The 17,689-nt window shown below is 41.7% G+C and overlaps 1 protein-coding gene across 5 annotated transcripts in view; it reads right to left on the minus strand.

Moving 5' to 3' along the window:
- The window catches only part of rab11fip3 (RAB11 family interacting protein 3 (class II)), a 30,581-nt gene extending 13,647 nt beyond the window's left edge, over positions 1-16,934 (minus strand). Inside the window, exons 1-4 of one of the 5 annotated variants that reach the window (XM_020083154.2) lie at positions 13,978-16,934; positions 6,989-7,082; positions 3,966-4,042; positions 1,049-1,221 (exon numbers count right to left, since the gene is read on the minus strand). In XM_020083154.2, coding sequence (XP_019938713.2) covers positions 1,049-1,221; positions 3,966-4,042; positions 6,989-7,082; positions 13,978-15,624 — 1,991 coding nt within the window. In that variant the 5' untranslated portion in view covers positions 15,625-16,934. Of the gene's footprint in view, positions 1-1,048; positions 1,222-1,800; positions 2,029-3,965; positions 4,043-6,988; positions 7,083-13,977 lie in introns of those variants that run through there. The other 4 variants (XM_069517333.1, XM_069517334.1, XM_020083156.2 and 1 more) reach the window with 4 other exon arrangements.
- Positions 16,935-17,689: the final 755 nt, after the last annotated feature.

A 17,689-nucleotide genomic window follows, 5' to 3' on the forward strand; every position in this document is an offset into this window, starting at 1 on the left:
AAGTCTGTATTCAAGTCAGTATGAATGAAATCATACACTCCGCCAAATCCACTCAAACACTTGAATCAAGTTCTTTACTGATTAACTGACTACAAATGCGACAAAGTCACATTGACAACTGTGCGTCGAGTAGGTACTACTGATATAAAAAAGGGATAACTGGATATTACCCAGTGCAAACACCAACTTCAATCCAAAACTAACATAAGAAATAAAACGTTCTGGAAAACCCTTCATGCTGTTCAGTTCCTGCAAAGTGAGAATAGAACACACAAAACATATTTCAGCAGCTGTGATTATTACCAGCTGATGCCACAACCTGATGATTCAGGGAGGATGAGCAGATCTTGGCCACTTCTCAGCCGATACAAATGATCATCCGCTTTGAAATACCGACAGTAGAGAGGAATAGTGGAAGGACTTTGTGTTCAAGGTTTCTCATGTTTTGAGCTGTGCACATTTCAAGTTATGTCTGAGGGAGCTCCCCTTGTTCAGCGGCACAGAAAACATCAACAGTGAATGTCATCGCTGACTGTGTGAAATGTTACCTCAAACTGTGACAGGGCACTGTGAACGAGTATGAGGATGGGAACATAATAGAATCATTGTAAAACACTGTGTCTGACTGACTTTCTACACACTATCAGAAGAATTCAAGACTGTGGGTCAGTAAAGTTATAGCTGTCCATTGCTCCTGTTTAATCTGCCTGTCTGCTGACCCAAATAGAACCCGAGTGATCCAGCACAAGATTCTTTAACCATGTGATCTGTGTGAAAGGCCAACACAGGTCATCTCCAGGGATAACCATTTGCGGGAGATTTGACACACATTTATGGTCAATTCTGTGGCCGCAACGATTTCCAACAGCATTACGACCTTGATCTGGTTCACATGACCAGTGGATTACAATTAATGACGTATGATGGGAGTCATTCCGGGCCACAGACAGCCTCCTCATCGACACAGTGTAGACATGTCCAAGGAAATAGGAGCATATTTGCTAAAACCGACACTGTGTGTATGACTGAAGGTGTAATTTATACCAACCTATTTCTGCTATCTTCAGGGTCGTGCAACGTGGCTTCGATGCCGCTGTCTGTCTCCACATCCTCATGCATCTCAGGGGGTACGAGGGCCCCCGTGTCCTCATCAGTGAAGGTCTCGCACTCACTGTACGTGCTCTCGGAGCCCAGATATGCACTGTCTGTCACCTCATTTTGCTGCAGAAACAGAATAAGATTAAGTGGAGAGAAGATCCTGTATTTTCAGATTAAAAGAATAACATGGCTTTTGAATCCAATATTGCACAAACACAGAAGTATTATTCATTCTAACAACAAATAAGACAATTAACTTCTTGTGCACTTTCAATAATGTCTAAAGTATATGTTTAAATGTCAACAAGTGGATTATTTTGCATTTATGAGACAAAAACAAAGCTGACCTAACAAACCTTTAGTTTGAGAGAGTGAAAAACAAGACTCTTTTGAAAATGGTCCATTTTGAATGAAATCTGAGCAACTGGTCATGATGCCAATATCACCGACGGCCAAACAAAGCATAAACTGACTTCAGAGACAATCTGCTGTTATTATGATGGCTGTTCCAAGCAAAGTCTGCTGCATCAACACCTCCAAGCAACAAGTTCAATTAAAAAGAGCACTAAACACCAAATGTTCAGTCTGATTCGTGCCAAAAAACAACATCTGAATCTATCAGCAACTAGAGACACATTATTGGGTATCAGAGCTATAAAACAGCAATGAAACAGGTGAGTCATGTTGGCAAGCATAACGTACCATTAGAAATGAAGCGTCAGGAGTCACAAGGCCCAGAGGGCTATCCACCATGCCCAGAACCATTCTGTGTGTCTGGTCTCACTGACAGGAAAGCTGGCCTGCCATGAGAAACTCCTAATAACTCACTACTACTGCTGCTTCCTCACATTCACTCTCAGAGAGTGTGTGTGTGAGAGAGAGAGAGAGAGAGAGAGAGAGAGAGAGAGAGAGAGAGAGAGAGAGAGAGAGTGAGAGAGTGAGAGAGAGTGTGTGTATGTTGGAAAAATGGAAAATACTGCAACACTTCGTTCTGCTCCACTGGGTGGTCAGAGGGGTGGAGACAGACACAAAGTCCAAAGAGTAACAAGAAGTCAGCTGTAAAGCTCAATCAACTACTGCCAGCCTTTAGCCCCCCAGAGTTAAAACAGCACACGATCAGCTGAATAACGGTTTAATCTTTCCTGGCTCCTGGGAGCTTCATTTCCCTGCCCAGTGTGACTGTATAAATCTTGGAAGCCATGTTGACATGTCTCAGGCTGCACAACCTACAAGGGCTACACTGTACATCCCAACAACCTGCCGCAACTGTTTGACTGTGTGCCAACAGATAACTAATGTGCTCTTATGTTGTAAAAGTGTTGAGGCAGCAGGAGCACGTGTTAGAGTTCTGGCACAACAACAAAACAGGTTTTTATATCTGGAAATGACACTATTGCTGCAGTAAGATTTCTTTTTAAAAATTAAAATGCGAGGTGAAAATGTGACTTTCAGAAACTGTAGAAAATATTTTGTGAGGGTAAAATGGGGCAGAAGGGAGGGCATGGCTTGCTCTTATGCCATGCATCAGCTCGACAGCCTTACCTTGCCTGTTTTGAAAGCAAACATGGCTCGAACAGCAGAAGCATTGACAGAGAGGAACCCTTTTCTGCCAGGAACCCGAGGGAAAAACAAGGCAATGGACACAGGTGTGGCAGCTACTTCAAACATGCACAAACTTCCCCCAAAATTCCACTTTCAAGGTTTCCAGTAAACAGCAGCTACAGAAACAAGAGGATTTTGTGTAGAAATGCTTTAAGGCTGGGTACGTCACAGTCTTGGGCCAGACTGGTATGTTTTTCTCTCTCCATTTCTTATTTTCGTATTTCATTATCAAATACATTTGTCTTGTTAATCTGTTTTAATCTTAACTGCATATATGACTAAATATTGAGGTATACTTAATATTTAAATAAGAGACCATATTAATATAAGAAGCAAACTGTAACAAACAAACCCTTAGTTAAGGAATCGAACCAAAACATACAGTTTATAATATATTATAATATATATATGTAGTTGAGCATTAGTCTAACACAACCTAGTCTCAAATTATTTTTGAGCTGAGTAGCTCATTATTTACAGGAGAGAAAGATCTAGATTTTGATGAACTCATTTGGAAACGTAATTTAATATATAGAGCATTTACCACCTACTGTAACTCCAATCATATGAAATTTCATCAACAACGTTATGGTGCTTTATGAATTATAAGAAAGGTCTATTTTTTTGTATGTCAAACACCTTACAAAAAAGGCTTGCTTCATGTGCTGCCTAAGTTATCCATTTGTACACAGACCTGCATTTGTCAACTATACCAAGAGAGGGTGCTAATACAGTACATACATACAGCACTGAAACAGCAGCAGTGGGCAGCAGTGCTTAAAGTGCACACAATAGCAGAAACAATTCAGTTTTGCAGAGGCCAGCAACAATGATGGCTAAATATACAAGTTGCGTGCACAAGAGGAGACAGGAATTCCACATATGCTAACCACAACTGTAAAAACACAAGTCCGTCCACACACACACACACACACACACACACAGACACACACACACACACGTAAAACTCCTAGCACATTCCAGCTGATCCAATATTTGTCAAAGGATACTCAAAAACCTAGCGTGCCAGATGCTATTTAGTATCAGCCAAACCAGGGTGTTCAGTCCGTGGAACATCCACAGAGTGGTAATGATAGCTCTGCAAGCCACTTGCTGAATTACAGTGGGAAGAGTGAGAGTGCACATGAAGTTCAGCCTGTAACCTTCTCACTGGGCTGTTGTGTGCACCAGTAGGAGCTGAACACACAACAACTAGACCACATATACAACTAGAGGGCGGCTTAGCCTCTTGAGTGGCACCTCACCTCATCATATTCCTCTGGACAGCCCACAGCTCCATCCCCTGGACTGTAGTTTACATTGTAGAGCTGTGGTTCTGGACCTACAGATATGAAAGCAAGAAGACAGGTTTAATGTGTGCAAAACAAACAAAGTCAAACGGCAAGGGAGACTCAACAAACACAAGGTTGGTGTGTGCAATGTCTACGCAAACAATCCCCTCAATTCAATTCAATAGTGCTTATGTAGTTTATACTTATATTTTGTATTTACTTTCGTACAATTACCTTAAAATGTAATACACGTAACTATAATGAAATATAAAATGCAATTACAACCACATATATTTACAATTTAAAGAAAATAAACTCTGCATTGTTTTTTCTGAAAAATAAAGTTGTCATATCAATCCATTTTGATAATGTCAATGAATGGCAATGGTATCTGTGAAAGGGTCAAATTGGCCAATATCATTGGCCAACCGACAAACATTAATTTTGCAGGCAAGTCTTTAAGAAGATCACATATATATATATATATATATATATATATATATATATTTCTAATTGATATCACATTTGCTTAATAAGAAACAAGAAAATGTCGATTGGATTGTTTAAAATTCATTTTGACCTATATGGAAAAACAAAGCCTTTTGTCTCTTTATTTAGGAGACAAATACTACTCCATTAACACTGCAGCACACACTGTTTTTTGCCTCTAATGTGTTTACCTAAGTACGTAATCAGCACAATCAAGACTCTATGTCCCAGGTGCCCTTCTGACATATTTACAGTTAGCAAGCTAAGCGTGATGTGACAGTAAACATTATGTAACTTTTACACTCTGCGATTCAAGGCCTATAGAAAGTAACATTTGAGGGATATGGGTAAAATAAAACAAGAAACAGCACAAGAAACAACCCATATACAATGTATGGGTCGATACAGGCTTCTGTTGAAAGCAGCTACAGACGAGCAGTGTAACCTGAGACAGACCAACAACATCGAGTCCCATGAGCCACTACAGCTCCTGTATCTAGTAAACAGAGCTGTGAATAGCAACCTACTGAGAGAATAGAACACAAACTGTGTTCTCAAAAGCTGCCAGTAGACTCACAGGTTTTTGTTCCTCTTGGTTTTATTTAACTCGTTGCTCTGCGACACATTGCAAGCCATTTAAGAGAAATGCCTGAGAAGCTGGCCTCTGTTAGAGCCACACACCTGCAGCCTTCCTGGCATACATCACAAATAGCAGAGGACATGCATTTTTCTAAACCAACTCCTTTCTTTGTTTCAGACATACCAGAGCCACTAGGGGACAAGGCATTTCCATAGCTGGCAGGCACATCTTTATTAAAATGTGCCCTTTCACGAACAAATGATGCCAAAATGCAACAAACAGGAAGATATTGAAACTAGTCAGCAGCTTCTGAGCTAGAGGAAAAGGTTTTGTATGCTCATCAAAGAGGAGGTAAAGGCAGAATGGTAAAGATCATGACTTTGGACCAAGTGGATGGATAGCTCAGCTGACAGGAGTGTAAAAAGTGTTTGCTGCCTTTATGAGCAGACTGTAATTCTGTCAGCAGTTTGTGAGAGACTGTGGGTTACAGTCAGGGCCTGATTTACATATACGATTGGGAAACAAGCAGTAGGAAATTTATTTGATTCTGATTGCACAGAAAATACTGTAGATGGGACAGTGACAGAAATTGGACAATGGTGCATGGTGGCATTAGTTAAGCATTAGCCAAACAAGAACTAAAAAGAAGCTAAAATAGGTTACATGTCATTGATTCTGAAAAACATTATAGAAGTTATTTCTTTGAATGCACAACAAAATCAGGATTGGAAAAAAGGTATTTGAACATATCTACTATAATTTATACATAGTGAGGATATTAATTGACCTTCTATGAAGCCAATTATTTCACATTGTCAATTCTGTATTATGTGTTACAGAGCATGTAAAGGGTTATATAGTGTATATATAAAGGCTTCGTGACAAACTGGTAAATATTTACTAGTACATATGTGCCATGTTCGCGTTTTATCAAATCTGACAACACACTGTTGTTGTGGTGACCAAAAGAAGAGAAACAAGGGAGAAACAGAAATGACAGGGCAGAGAGAGGAGAGTAAATAATTGAGGTGAATAGGACTCTCTATTCAAACCCCATCCCTATGCCACACTCCTGCTCTGAACACTAGCCAATCAGCCCATGTGTCTCTGCATCTCATGCTTTCCAGTGCATGACTTATTAATGGTCGGAGAAACTGGAGGCGAGCAACCCAGAAAACCTCCGGTAAGAGTTTCACAATCAATCAATACACTGGGTGGATTGAGGCAAACATGCACTACTGTGGTGACATCACCACATCCTGTAGTGTGTCAACACAGCCGGCGTGTGCTGTAAACTGCAGACCCATTGTGTACCCTAAACTAACTGTTGTGACCATAAAAAATTGTCTAAAGTCAAAGTTAATTCAAGAGTTGGATGAGACTGACAGTGGAGGTTAGGCCTGAAGAAGCTGATGTAATAACTGAAGATAGAGAAATCGTTAAAAGATTCCTTACAACTTGCAGCCATTTTTAATAGCTTGCAAAGTGGAACAGGGGGGCCGCAAAATGGCAGAAGAATGAATAACAGCATATTGAGTCTATTTACAAAGAATTTAGGTCATTCTTCCATCTTTCCTTTCAGAATCCTTCACCTCAGCTGAGTGAACATACTGTGTTGACAACAATATTTGGCACCACGGGAAATGTAGAGATGGGGCCAGATACCGGAGAATAAATGCAGGGGCAAGAATGTGCTGCTGAGGCAGTTTGAATTAGGTTAACGACAGGTTAGCTTATATAAAAGGTCTCACAAATCATTACGTGTAGAATCTGCAGACTCTTAGACAACAGTTCGATTGAGTCCATGAAAAGGGGGCAATGGGTCAAGAACGATAAATGGAGCAGGGTTACTTACCAAGTGTGACAAGGCTGGTATGCATAAATGTAAAGTTTGCATTACAGTGCAAATTAGTGCATGAAGGTTTACCTCCGTTGCTAATTGCAGAAATCCCCCGGTGAAAGTCTTCAAAGCTGATCACCCCAAGACCACTGGGATCCAAAAACTTAGTCAGATCCTTCACCTGAAAGATAAAAGTAATGCAACATTAAAACCCAAGCAAGAGAAAAAATGATGTAATGAATGACGCAACGGGAAGTCTTCCAGTCAACGGGGCAAATGACTTAGCTGCAATGTTTGCATACAGACTCCAGTGGAAAAGCATACCGCGGACAGGGGAACAAAGCAGCATTTAATCTAAGCATAAACCACAGAGAACTACTGAGAACAAAGTCTCAAAGTGATGTCATTCACATGATGGTTCAACTGCAGAACATAAACTTCAAGGATATTTTGATGACAGAAGTCACCAATAAAACACGTCTGACCTCTTGAGGAAAAGCAGCTTTTGCAGACGTCAAGTGTTTCTGACTTTATTGGATGCAGGGCAATAGTGAGTTTACAGTTAAGGATTTTAAAGCTTACACAGGGTACTGTATAATGTTTATTTGTATGAGAAAACCATAAGAAAAACAAGTTACAAAGAGATTCTGGACCCAAATACAAGAAAGGTTTCTACTCAAGTGAATTCATGATGTGGCGCAATATAGCATTTTCTGCATAGAAAAGCTGCTGCACTCAAGAATTAAACGGGTTATGTAAGTGCACCTACATATAGTATATTCCTACAGTCAGTAACCTGGCAACAAGAGAATGAGAGCTTGTGTAACCACATGACCCCAGAGAATAAAAAAGATCAACAATGCACTTTGGATCAACTTGTTTTTTGATTAAAATTTGATTTTAATGGATGTGAAATTATATTTAATCTGATCTGTACTCTGAGGGACTTCACCTGTGTGGATTCATTGGTACATTTCTCCTGTTAGTGCTTACTGAAGCCCATTTTCCACTGGTGAACCAACCCACTAACATTGGGCTTTTGTCTGCAATGGGAATGAATTAAATCGCTTTTCACTCCAGGGTTAAATGACTCTGCAGTAGACTCTGATCTGCAGTGATGGAAACGTGACCCAGGTGAACGCTTGGCAAGACAGTGGGTGAGAGAGCTCCTCAGTTGTTCCTGCATGTAAAATATGCATCTACCTGCTAATTTTGTAAACTTGGTAAAAATAGTTAGCGGGCTCCTGTGACCTAACCTAGGAAACATTAGATATGTGTGTGTATCTACATAATCTTTGGTGGCGCCAAGCAATCAAAACCTATTTACACAAATAATACCCCAAGTCAAAGGTTGTCCATCCCAAAATTATACTAAGCTATTATTACAGCATAATTTCAGGCGTGTATCACTGACAAAATTGGCTGGGAGGGAGCCTGAGAGCATGTGGGGTGAGGTTTCTGTGGCCTCAGCCCACTTATTCCTTGAGAAAGTAAGTGCACAATGCAAACGTGGTCATTTTACAGAAATGTTCATTGTGTGTGCGGCCTCTTTTCTACCGTTTTTTTATATCAGTTACACATAAAAACAAGTTGATCTGCTTAGCAACACTGAGCTCCGACTCAGGAAGGCTGAGAGGGCTGAAACTCCTAATACTCATTCTAAGAACCCCTGTGACTTACGATCTGGGTTTTGGTGAAATAAACCCAGCTGTATTTAGTGAGAGGAGGGCAGCGGCCGTTCCTTCTGAATGGTGGTTAACACGGCCATGTTATGTTTAGCACGTAGAAATCAAGTTACATCCCAACTCTGCAAACATTTTCCATACAGTAGATTTGCTCTGTACTCTGCAGGTTGAAGAAGAGCTGGGGAAGAAGAAGCAGCATTTCTTTTCACAAAGAGCCATCACAGTTCACAGGAAACAAATTTCATGCAGCGATTCAGAAACACCTCTGCAGAGCAAAGTGAGAGAACTGAGGTGTGACAGGGGAATTAACTGAGCATCTGTGGCCCTGATGACGTATCCACTTAACCATTATAATAAGCAGTAAATTAGTATTAGTCATTGCTTCAGCAGTGAAAAAACTGACAGTACAAGAAATCACCTATAAAGACTAACAGCCAAAGCAACTAGAGCAGTGAAAATCGACTATGCGGAAGCTGCCCATGGCCTATATCTGTCTGTAAAGCAGTGCCAGGCCCCTCAGGTCTTGTGAGCAGAGCCTGTTGGCTATTCCTAGGTCTAACCTAAAAACTAAATGGTGACTTTGATTTCAGTTCACTCATTTTGCCCCAAGAACCTGGAAAAACTGATTTTCAACTGGAAAACTGTCCCCACTTGGGAAAATTAACTTAATTTAATGTTGCTGGAAGGACAGTTTCGTATTGGATTATTTGTTTGTGTGCTCATCTTTGTTTTGCTTGTCAGTAGCCATTTTGTGTACTGTTGAACACACAATATGTAACTTTGGTCGCTATGGGTCTTGCAAGCTAAATAATAACAAAAGACCTAGTTAGATGATTTGATTGGAATCATTGGAGCTGTCCTCACAACCATCGCTGATGAAAATCTACCACTTATTATAATGAATAATCGTGATCTATTCTCTGGGTTTGAACATTGTTTGAAATATTTTTATATATAAAATAGGTGTAGTAGGCACAGACATTCTAATTAAGAGTTGTTCCATATTATATCTTTCATTTGACGTGTTAACTATTTGTCTTGCATGGTTCTTACAACTTGCCATTCAATTTGACTTGCTTATACTTTCCACAAACCAAAATAGTCCATTTTAAATTTAGATTTATTTTTAGACATATTTAATGTATTTGACTCTTTATTTTTGAGTGTTGCTCATGGTTACATTAAACTGAACTCAGATCTAATGCTTGTCAGTTCCTTTGCTAAGCGGAGCAGTGAAGGCACTGTGGTTTTTCTGTTTCCTCTATTTGTGTCTAATTAGTGTCGGGGCACGCCTGACCTCCTCCACACAGACCACTGTTGTGCATCACCCCACGGAGAAGAATACCCTTTGGTGAGAGTATTCCTAGAGGGGATTTCACAATAGTTCCTTAAAAAAAACCTCTGATAATCATGATCATAAGCCCAGCGGGTTGGCAAAAGAGGTCAGGGACAAAAAAAGGAAGAATGATCTTTGAATATAAAACATTGAAACACACGCACACTAGTGAACCCGGGAGCGGACGTTTCAGGGCATGGGGCATTCCATTGTGGATTAGAGGGGCAGGACATAAAAGCAGCGGGTGAGGGGCAGGAGGCTGGCTAAAGTTGGGTCGGGAGCATTGGCTGGTGGGGGAGACTTGACCACAATGCTATTCAGTGCGGCTTTTGTGAATCAGGGTCAAAACCAAAGGTGGTCAGAGAGAGCTTTTCAGTAGATAAATTACCAAATTCAACAAAAGCCGACTGCAGGACGTTTCACTTTTTAGACTTTTTTTTCTTTAAATCATCAAAACATGTTGCAGACTGGTACCAACACACATAACAAACAGCAGGTTAGCATTAAGTGCTCATAGTGTTCCAAAGGCACTTAAGAAGTTTCACAAAACTTCATTAAATGAGATGGTACACATGACAATGATTTGGGTTTCATAACTGATCTATTGAGTAATAAGTTTAACCCAGGAAAGTGGTTTTACATTTTACAGTTGACAAACTGTATTTTGTCCCTTAAGTTTCTCTGATAATTATATGATACTCATATGCAAAGCACACAGAAAAGATTGTGTGTATGCACACAGTATCCTTTCCTGAAATAATTCTGGAGAAAACATTTGCATGATTAGCAAACAAGCACCAGCTTAACATGCATGCAAATAACTCATCAATACTGGTCTATAGCAGGTGGCTGGATATTTGCAAACAGGTAGAGATTAACTCAAGAATCGAATTGTATGTTAGACTGAAATTCAGCAACCTCCTCATGGGATCTGAGCTTATCCCCATCTCCACTTGGTTTACATAACTATAATTTAACCTTCATGTATTTTTTGGGGGGGGTCTTACTTGTAGATGTCCTTTTGGATCAGTGCAACATATTTCTGTGTGGTTTTCTCAACCATGCTGCTGCACGACCTGTTTTACAACCAGGGTCCAAGGTAAAGTTTCACAAATAGGAGCAACTCACTCATGGAGGTTATTCAAAACACTTTTATCTCCAGATGACTGATACACAAGGACATATGACGGTGAGGCTTATTCAAATATGAAAAGCAAATTCACATGGGTTCCAGACTGATACGAGAAGAGAGAACCATTTGCTACCTTAGCATAATCTGTGTGTGTGTTGCCCTTTTTAGAGGAGACCTGACTTTCCCCACTGATCCTTGAGTTCAGCTAATGGATGCCAAATCCAATGAGATGTTACAAGCATTATATAACATTCCACAAATTCTGAAGATAAGTCTGTCTGCTGCCTGCCTGGTTATTGTAAAAGCCAAAGCCTCTGCCTGTCTCCGATCACAAATAGAAATCTAAGAGGAGTTTCCTGCACGGGCACAAATTAGCTTGCGCAGTTCAGACATCCGATAGCTATTCACAAAAGTAATCAATCTGCTCAATCTTAGCAGTCCAAGGAAACTTTTAACAAGCCGGGATCCAAAGGAAACTGCTGAAATCACAATACTTGGGACCAGAATTACACCAGAAACCAATCAGGGCTGAATAACAGTGAAACAGACCACACCTATGAAATTAAATCAAACCTCAGTGTCATGTAAATGTTTCAGCTTTAGCGCTGCCCAGCCAAATAATAGTTGGAATTGATTTACATCACACTAACATGACAAAAGCCCTGATCTGTCCCTCAAAACAAGGTCAGGGGGCAGTTGGGTGGACAGCAGCCGAACCATGAAGTTCCTCTGACTCAGGAAAACACATTTTGCTCTTAATCCTTCACAAATATCCTGCCTGGGGAGCCACAGACATGTACGGCTAGACATGGGGCAGATCGGGGGCAATAGAGGTGCTTTGAACTGGGAGAGGAGGGATTAAAAAAAGCATTAGTGAGCCAGCAACACCCTGTGTGTGGCTCGCCAACAAGGGCCCATGCTCACCCTAAAAGGCCTTGTTCAAAGTTCATCAAAAATAATCTGAACTGAGCTTTTTAATATTTCATTACGTTACCTGAATCTACCTCAGGTAAATCTAGACGATCATGTGGATTATAAAAACTATGTGATGAGATAAATATCATGGCTTCTTAAATAAAGATTCATATGTTGAAGAAGAGATAAAACATGCTCACAGGGGCACACTCGACAGCTGTGCTTATTTATGTAACCAGTTAGGTCACGTTATCGTTTGCATCCGTCCTTATACTGATATTTGCAAAGGGTGTGATCACTTGCTGAAGCTCGCTGAAGCTCAGTCCCATTCTTGCCAACAATTGAACAGGAAAAGAAAAATTTTTCAGATTTTTCATTACCTGAACTTTTTTTTTTTTAAACAATCTGACTGCCAGTATCTTTGATTTAAAAAACGTGCTACTTCAGCTGGGCCATCCGTAGTCATCTCTCTGTGGCTGCAAGCAACACCTCGCCCTCAGCTCTAACTGTCATGGTTACATATCATGAGAAACAGCCTATCAACACTTAAAGCTAGTGTGTACAGAGATGGGCCCACATGAAGCAGGATAGAGAAGCTGCGGGGTGTGGAGCTGTATATCGAAAGTAAGGCATCAAAGTTTACAATTAACATCACAGTCCTCTGAGATGAGAAGATATTTTTAATTGCAAATGTACATATATCTTATTCAAATACTGATTATCGTCTCTGTGCTTACTAATAATCACTATTAACCCTGAAAACCAGTAGGGTTGACCCCAAGTGTTTAAATGATGATTTTGGTTAAACTTTGGGCTCAAAATGAGAAACCTAAAGTGAACATAATCTAAAAAGAGTTTAGTTTCAGAGGTTTCAAATTGTCAGTCACCGATCCTCATCTCTTGACTTGCAAGTGACTAAAATCTTATGTTACAAAGAGGAGCTGAATGTCTGGTGCAAACTATGAGATACAACACATGGGTGAGGGTCATGGGTGGAGTGGCACATTAGCCATTTCACCAGAGATTATCCACCAAACCACATGATATGCAAATGTGGTTTGTCATCTGACATATGGAGGAGTTCCAGGCCTGTCAGAATTCATTACAGCCAACATGGCTGATAGGATCATCTCCGTGATAACCCAAATCCTACCCTTTGAACACTGACCTAATATAAATGACAAACTAATCCAGGCATGGTTTTAACCATATGCATTGGCATTAGCCAAATCTACTACGCTGGATATTCAGAGGTTGTTCATGGGAAACCAGCACAGGTAACATGTTCATGTTATCTGTGCAATACTAGCCTGCTGCAATTCATAAAACACATGTTATATCATGCTTGGGGGCATGTTTTATTAGAAAAAACTGCACAGAAGAAATCTCCATTAGCGCCTGACCAATTTATCGATATGTCCAATAAAGATTATCCAATATGAGGCTTTACAGACATACTATATCAGTGTTAATGTTTGCTGATATGTACCGATATCTAAATATTTATTTCACTGAATAAACAGTGCAGGAAAGTTCTGCATTTATATTTACATCAAAATAAATGTATTTTCTTTATTAAACTTCTAAATATTTGGTTGTATTTGGTTTTTTTTTATTAATAGTTAATTAGTTGAGTAGAGGCAGATATACCTGTATCAGAATATATTTACACTCTAATATCAGTATCGAACAATAAAATCCATATCGGTCAGGCTCTAATAACTATCTGAAAATTGTACAAATTTTCACAAACTATTAATAAGTTTGGCTTCTTCACTAAATTCCCCTCTAACATTGACTTTCAATGCTAGAAAGTGGCATCATCCGGATGAATTTCAGATGATTTAATTTAGAAAAGGATTTTCAGGAAGTTCTCTGGGCTTCAGCAGAAAATCAATGGTAAATCATTTACGTATATGGAGCTTTATATGGTTTTATGCAGCAGTTCACTGAGCATGCATTACCCAGCAGCTGCCTGCTCAAAACAGACAAAGATAAATGATCTCACCTGATCGGCCCCATAAGCAGCAGCAAACTCCATAAACTCCTCAATCCGAACAAAGCCATCTCCGTCTTGGTCCAAAGCATCAAAAACAGCTTTCAGCAGGGAGACATCATCCTCCCTTGTGTTCACAGCTGAAACCATTGGCAATGAGTCATCTACCACCATCTTAGAGAGGGTAATCGTCTCCACATTTTGCTCAGTAGTCCATCCAGCTTCAGGAGAAGAACTGTCAAAGTCCTGAACTGAAATATCAAAAGAGGCTATTTCATGACAATCTGATTCCTCGAGCTGGTTAGAGTCGATCACACTCTCCTCTTGCCTCTGTTCAAGTGCTGGATCAGGAACACTTCCACACTGTACACTCTCCTGTTGTTTCAAGTCCCAGGTTTGCTCGTCATGGACCTCATTTGCAGTCAAGCATAGATCCAAAGCCATTGCCTCATTCCTCTGATTTTTGGCTTCAGAACTAATTTTGTCCACCCTCAAATCCTTTTCCACAAAGTAACTCTCACTGGTGAAATCCCCCTGGGTGAAGACATCTTCAGCCAGAGGCACAGTCAGTGATGAGGGTTCAGCTGACAAACCCAGAGCTAATGAGTCATTCTCACCCTGTTGCTCAGATGTCAGATTTCTAATTACAGCAGCTCCTTCGTGTTCCACCTCCGACTCCTCTGTTGATAAATGTAGCACCGGTGCACCTGTGCAGATAACAGTGGCAGGACTGGCCAGGCACAGGCTCCGACTGGAGTCACAATCTGGAACCTCTAAATCCAACAAAGACACAGATCCTTCGATACACTCCAGTGGTGTGCTGATGTGGTTTTGTGACAGGCTGTTCTCCGGCGACCCTTGCACTGTAGAGCTACTGGTTACAGGCAGATCCGTCACTTGATCATCAGGAAATAAACCTTTGTCTCTGGTTTCAGGTGACAATGTCTCCCTGCTCTGTAAGGGAGGGAGACCTGCCTGCTCCTCTTGTGACAGGTCTACCAGCTCCTCACTGACACCCAGTGGGTCGAACTCACCTGAATATTCCAGGGGTAGACACATGGGTTCACTTTTGAGGAGATCTACCAATGAAAAAGGATCCCCTGTGTTGGTCCTTATGGAAATGTTCGATGGAGAGTCAGGTACACCGAGGCGTATTAGCTCGCCCTGACTACTGAGGGCATTTGAGCCCTCCAGAGGGGCCTCCTCTGTCAGATTCAGTTCCTCACAGGCAGACCTCTTTTCAACCACATCAGTGAGGTTTGGAGGAAATAACCATGATAAGGTATAGTCATTGATTTCATCAGGTCCCTCAGTTTTTTCTGTAAAGGACAAGTCCTCTAGCTGTGAACTATGGAGAGAAGCTTTGGAAAGTGCGGACTGGTCGGCCTCAAACTGCAAATCTCCACAAGAGAAATCAGAGATATTTATGAGTTGGCCCAACTCCACCTGGGGCTCGTCCTGGAAAACCTCAGCTTCTCCACTTTGTTGGGATGTGTGATCTTGGTCACTGTCTCTGAAATCCAAACCAGTCCGGCCACTCTTGTTTTGACAGAGCACACCCCCGTTGTCTGAATCCAGGGTGTGAAATCCGAGAGGAAAGGACTGGTCCGACTCCCATGGCGTGTGCCCCAGAGGGCCAGACAACACGGTCGGTTCCATGATTCCCCTTCGCACACCTGAGAGTAGCTGGGGATGTCTTCTATCTCACTGCTGTGGAGGTCCAGCTCCTTAACTTTGATGCCATGTTTTAAAAAAGGCACTACACCTTTTCAGGGGAGCCTTGAGATTAACGTGTGGTTTTACTAAAAGCGTTGTCTAACATTTAAAAAGGTTGGCAGGTGCTGCGATGACATAAAATTATACATAAGTAACTTAGAAAGGATCATTTAAAGAGGGTGGATTGTATTAGAAACGATGTCAAGTCAGGCAATGAATTGACAAATCGTATTTGTTGTTTTAATTTCAGTGGTTGGCTTCCACGTGTGGACAATAACATTACCTAAACTCAAAGGTCATAATAGTCTCTCGGCCTTACCGCATATTGTACTGGTGTCAAAGTGTGCGTGTCCCTCTCTGTCATGGCTGATCCTCTCCTGGTTGTTGCCGAGTGTTCGAGCTCCGGCACATCCAGCGTCAACATGCTTCACCTCGGCCCGGCAGCCGGTAACAATCACCGGGGTGAGGTCTCTCCCAGCTGAGCGGATTAACACGAGTGACAGCACCTCTGCCAACCACACGGTCCTTAACGTGCTAATTAATGGCGCTAAGTCACCGGTGTTTGTCAACATTAGCTTTCCTAGCCGATTATCTCGTCTCATTCACGGGGAGCTTATTTAACGAGGAGACGAGCTGCGTTCTGCGTGAAACTGAATTAAACCTCGGGTTACAGCGTTAATGTTCAAAGTGCCCTTAAGAGAGTGGTCAAGTAAACAGCTGTGTATCCTCGAGTGAACGTTTGCTAGCAACTGACGCTAACTCCTCCTTCGAGCATCCCACCGCTGCTAACCGACCAGCTAGCGAAATTAGCCTATTAGCTTGCTAACACAGCGAACGGTCCGACCCCCACCGCCCCTCTCTCTCGGTGAAATTGACCCGAACGTCAGCTCCAATCTCCCGCTGGTTAAATCACGAATGACGTGGGCGGCCAGCTCCCTCACAGTCCAGTATTACGTCTTCATTTCGTTGCCGTTTTCCAGCCGCAAATCCACCTGTGTCGGTCACAAGACAGGCCGGAGGAGGGACGAGGCGAGAGCCCCTCTTTTCTCTCCTCGTCTCGTAAACACGCCTCGTCCCCTCGGACCCTCGTCGAGACCCGGTAGTTGGGGGGGGGGAAGGTGCGTTAGACCGGCCCGAAAAGCTCCGTCATGTCGCAGGCAGCTCCACCGATGTTGATCACAGACGAGGAAAGCTCTCGCATCAGCATCAGCAGTGACCCATCCTCCTCCTCCGCCTCCTCCTCCTCCTCCAGCCGCATACACACCGCTGACGTTTCACGCAAGCGTAGAAAACACCCCGCAGTATCACCGCGCTCCACCATCAACAGCTGGCACCTGACGATCCGTGCCCACAATACAACACTCACCTGTGGACACGTGTCAGAGAGTCACCCCCTTCACACTGGGTCAGTGCTCTGGGTCAGTGCTCAGGGTCAGATGGAGGAGATGCCGGATGTCCGTGCCTTGCTCGGTGGCACCTCGGCAGCGTGGATGTGAACCCCCTCAGATCCACCAGTGAGAGTCTGTATTAAAGTGTTTTGTTGAATAGCTATGATAAACCAAATTTCTCATTTTAGGACAACTCGTGTGGATTTTGAAGAAACTGTTTTAATGGATGCTATTGTAATGTGTTGGCGCCCCCACCTGACTCAAAAGAGTATTGCCCATCTCTAGATTTGTAGTTGCTGCACCTCATTATATAATTTAGTGGACTGTGTAGTATTATTGTATAAATGTATAGTGCTAAGTACATCAAGCAGTTATTCTCTTTAAGACTAATATTTATAAACTTCAAGCCAGGGGCAGATTCAGGGGCAGAGCTGGTCATGTCAGTCGTAGTTATAAAAATAAAAATAAATCAATATTATTTAATTTTGCTGCTCAATTTTATGATTCCTATTTGCCTCATCGGGCGTAACAATGTGCAACATCCTTTGCCCTCAACCGTCACAAAAAAACAAGAACCTTCTTGCTTTACTGTCAATAATTAAAGCAAACTGTAGTCATCA

Source organism: Paralichthys olivaceus, chromosome 21 (genome assembly GCF_024713975.1).
Source record: "Paralichthys olivaceus isolate ysfri-2021 chromosome 21, ASM2471397v2, whole genome shotgun sequence".
NCBI classification, from domain to species: domain Eukaryota; kingdom Metazoa; phylum Chordata; class Actinopteri; order Pleuronectiformes; family Paralichthyidae; genus Paralichthys; species Paralichthys olivaceus.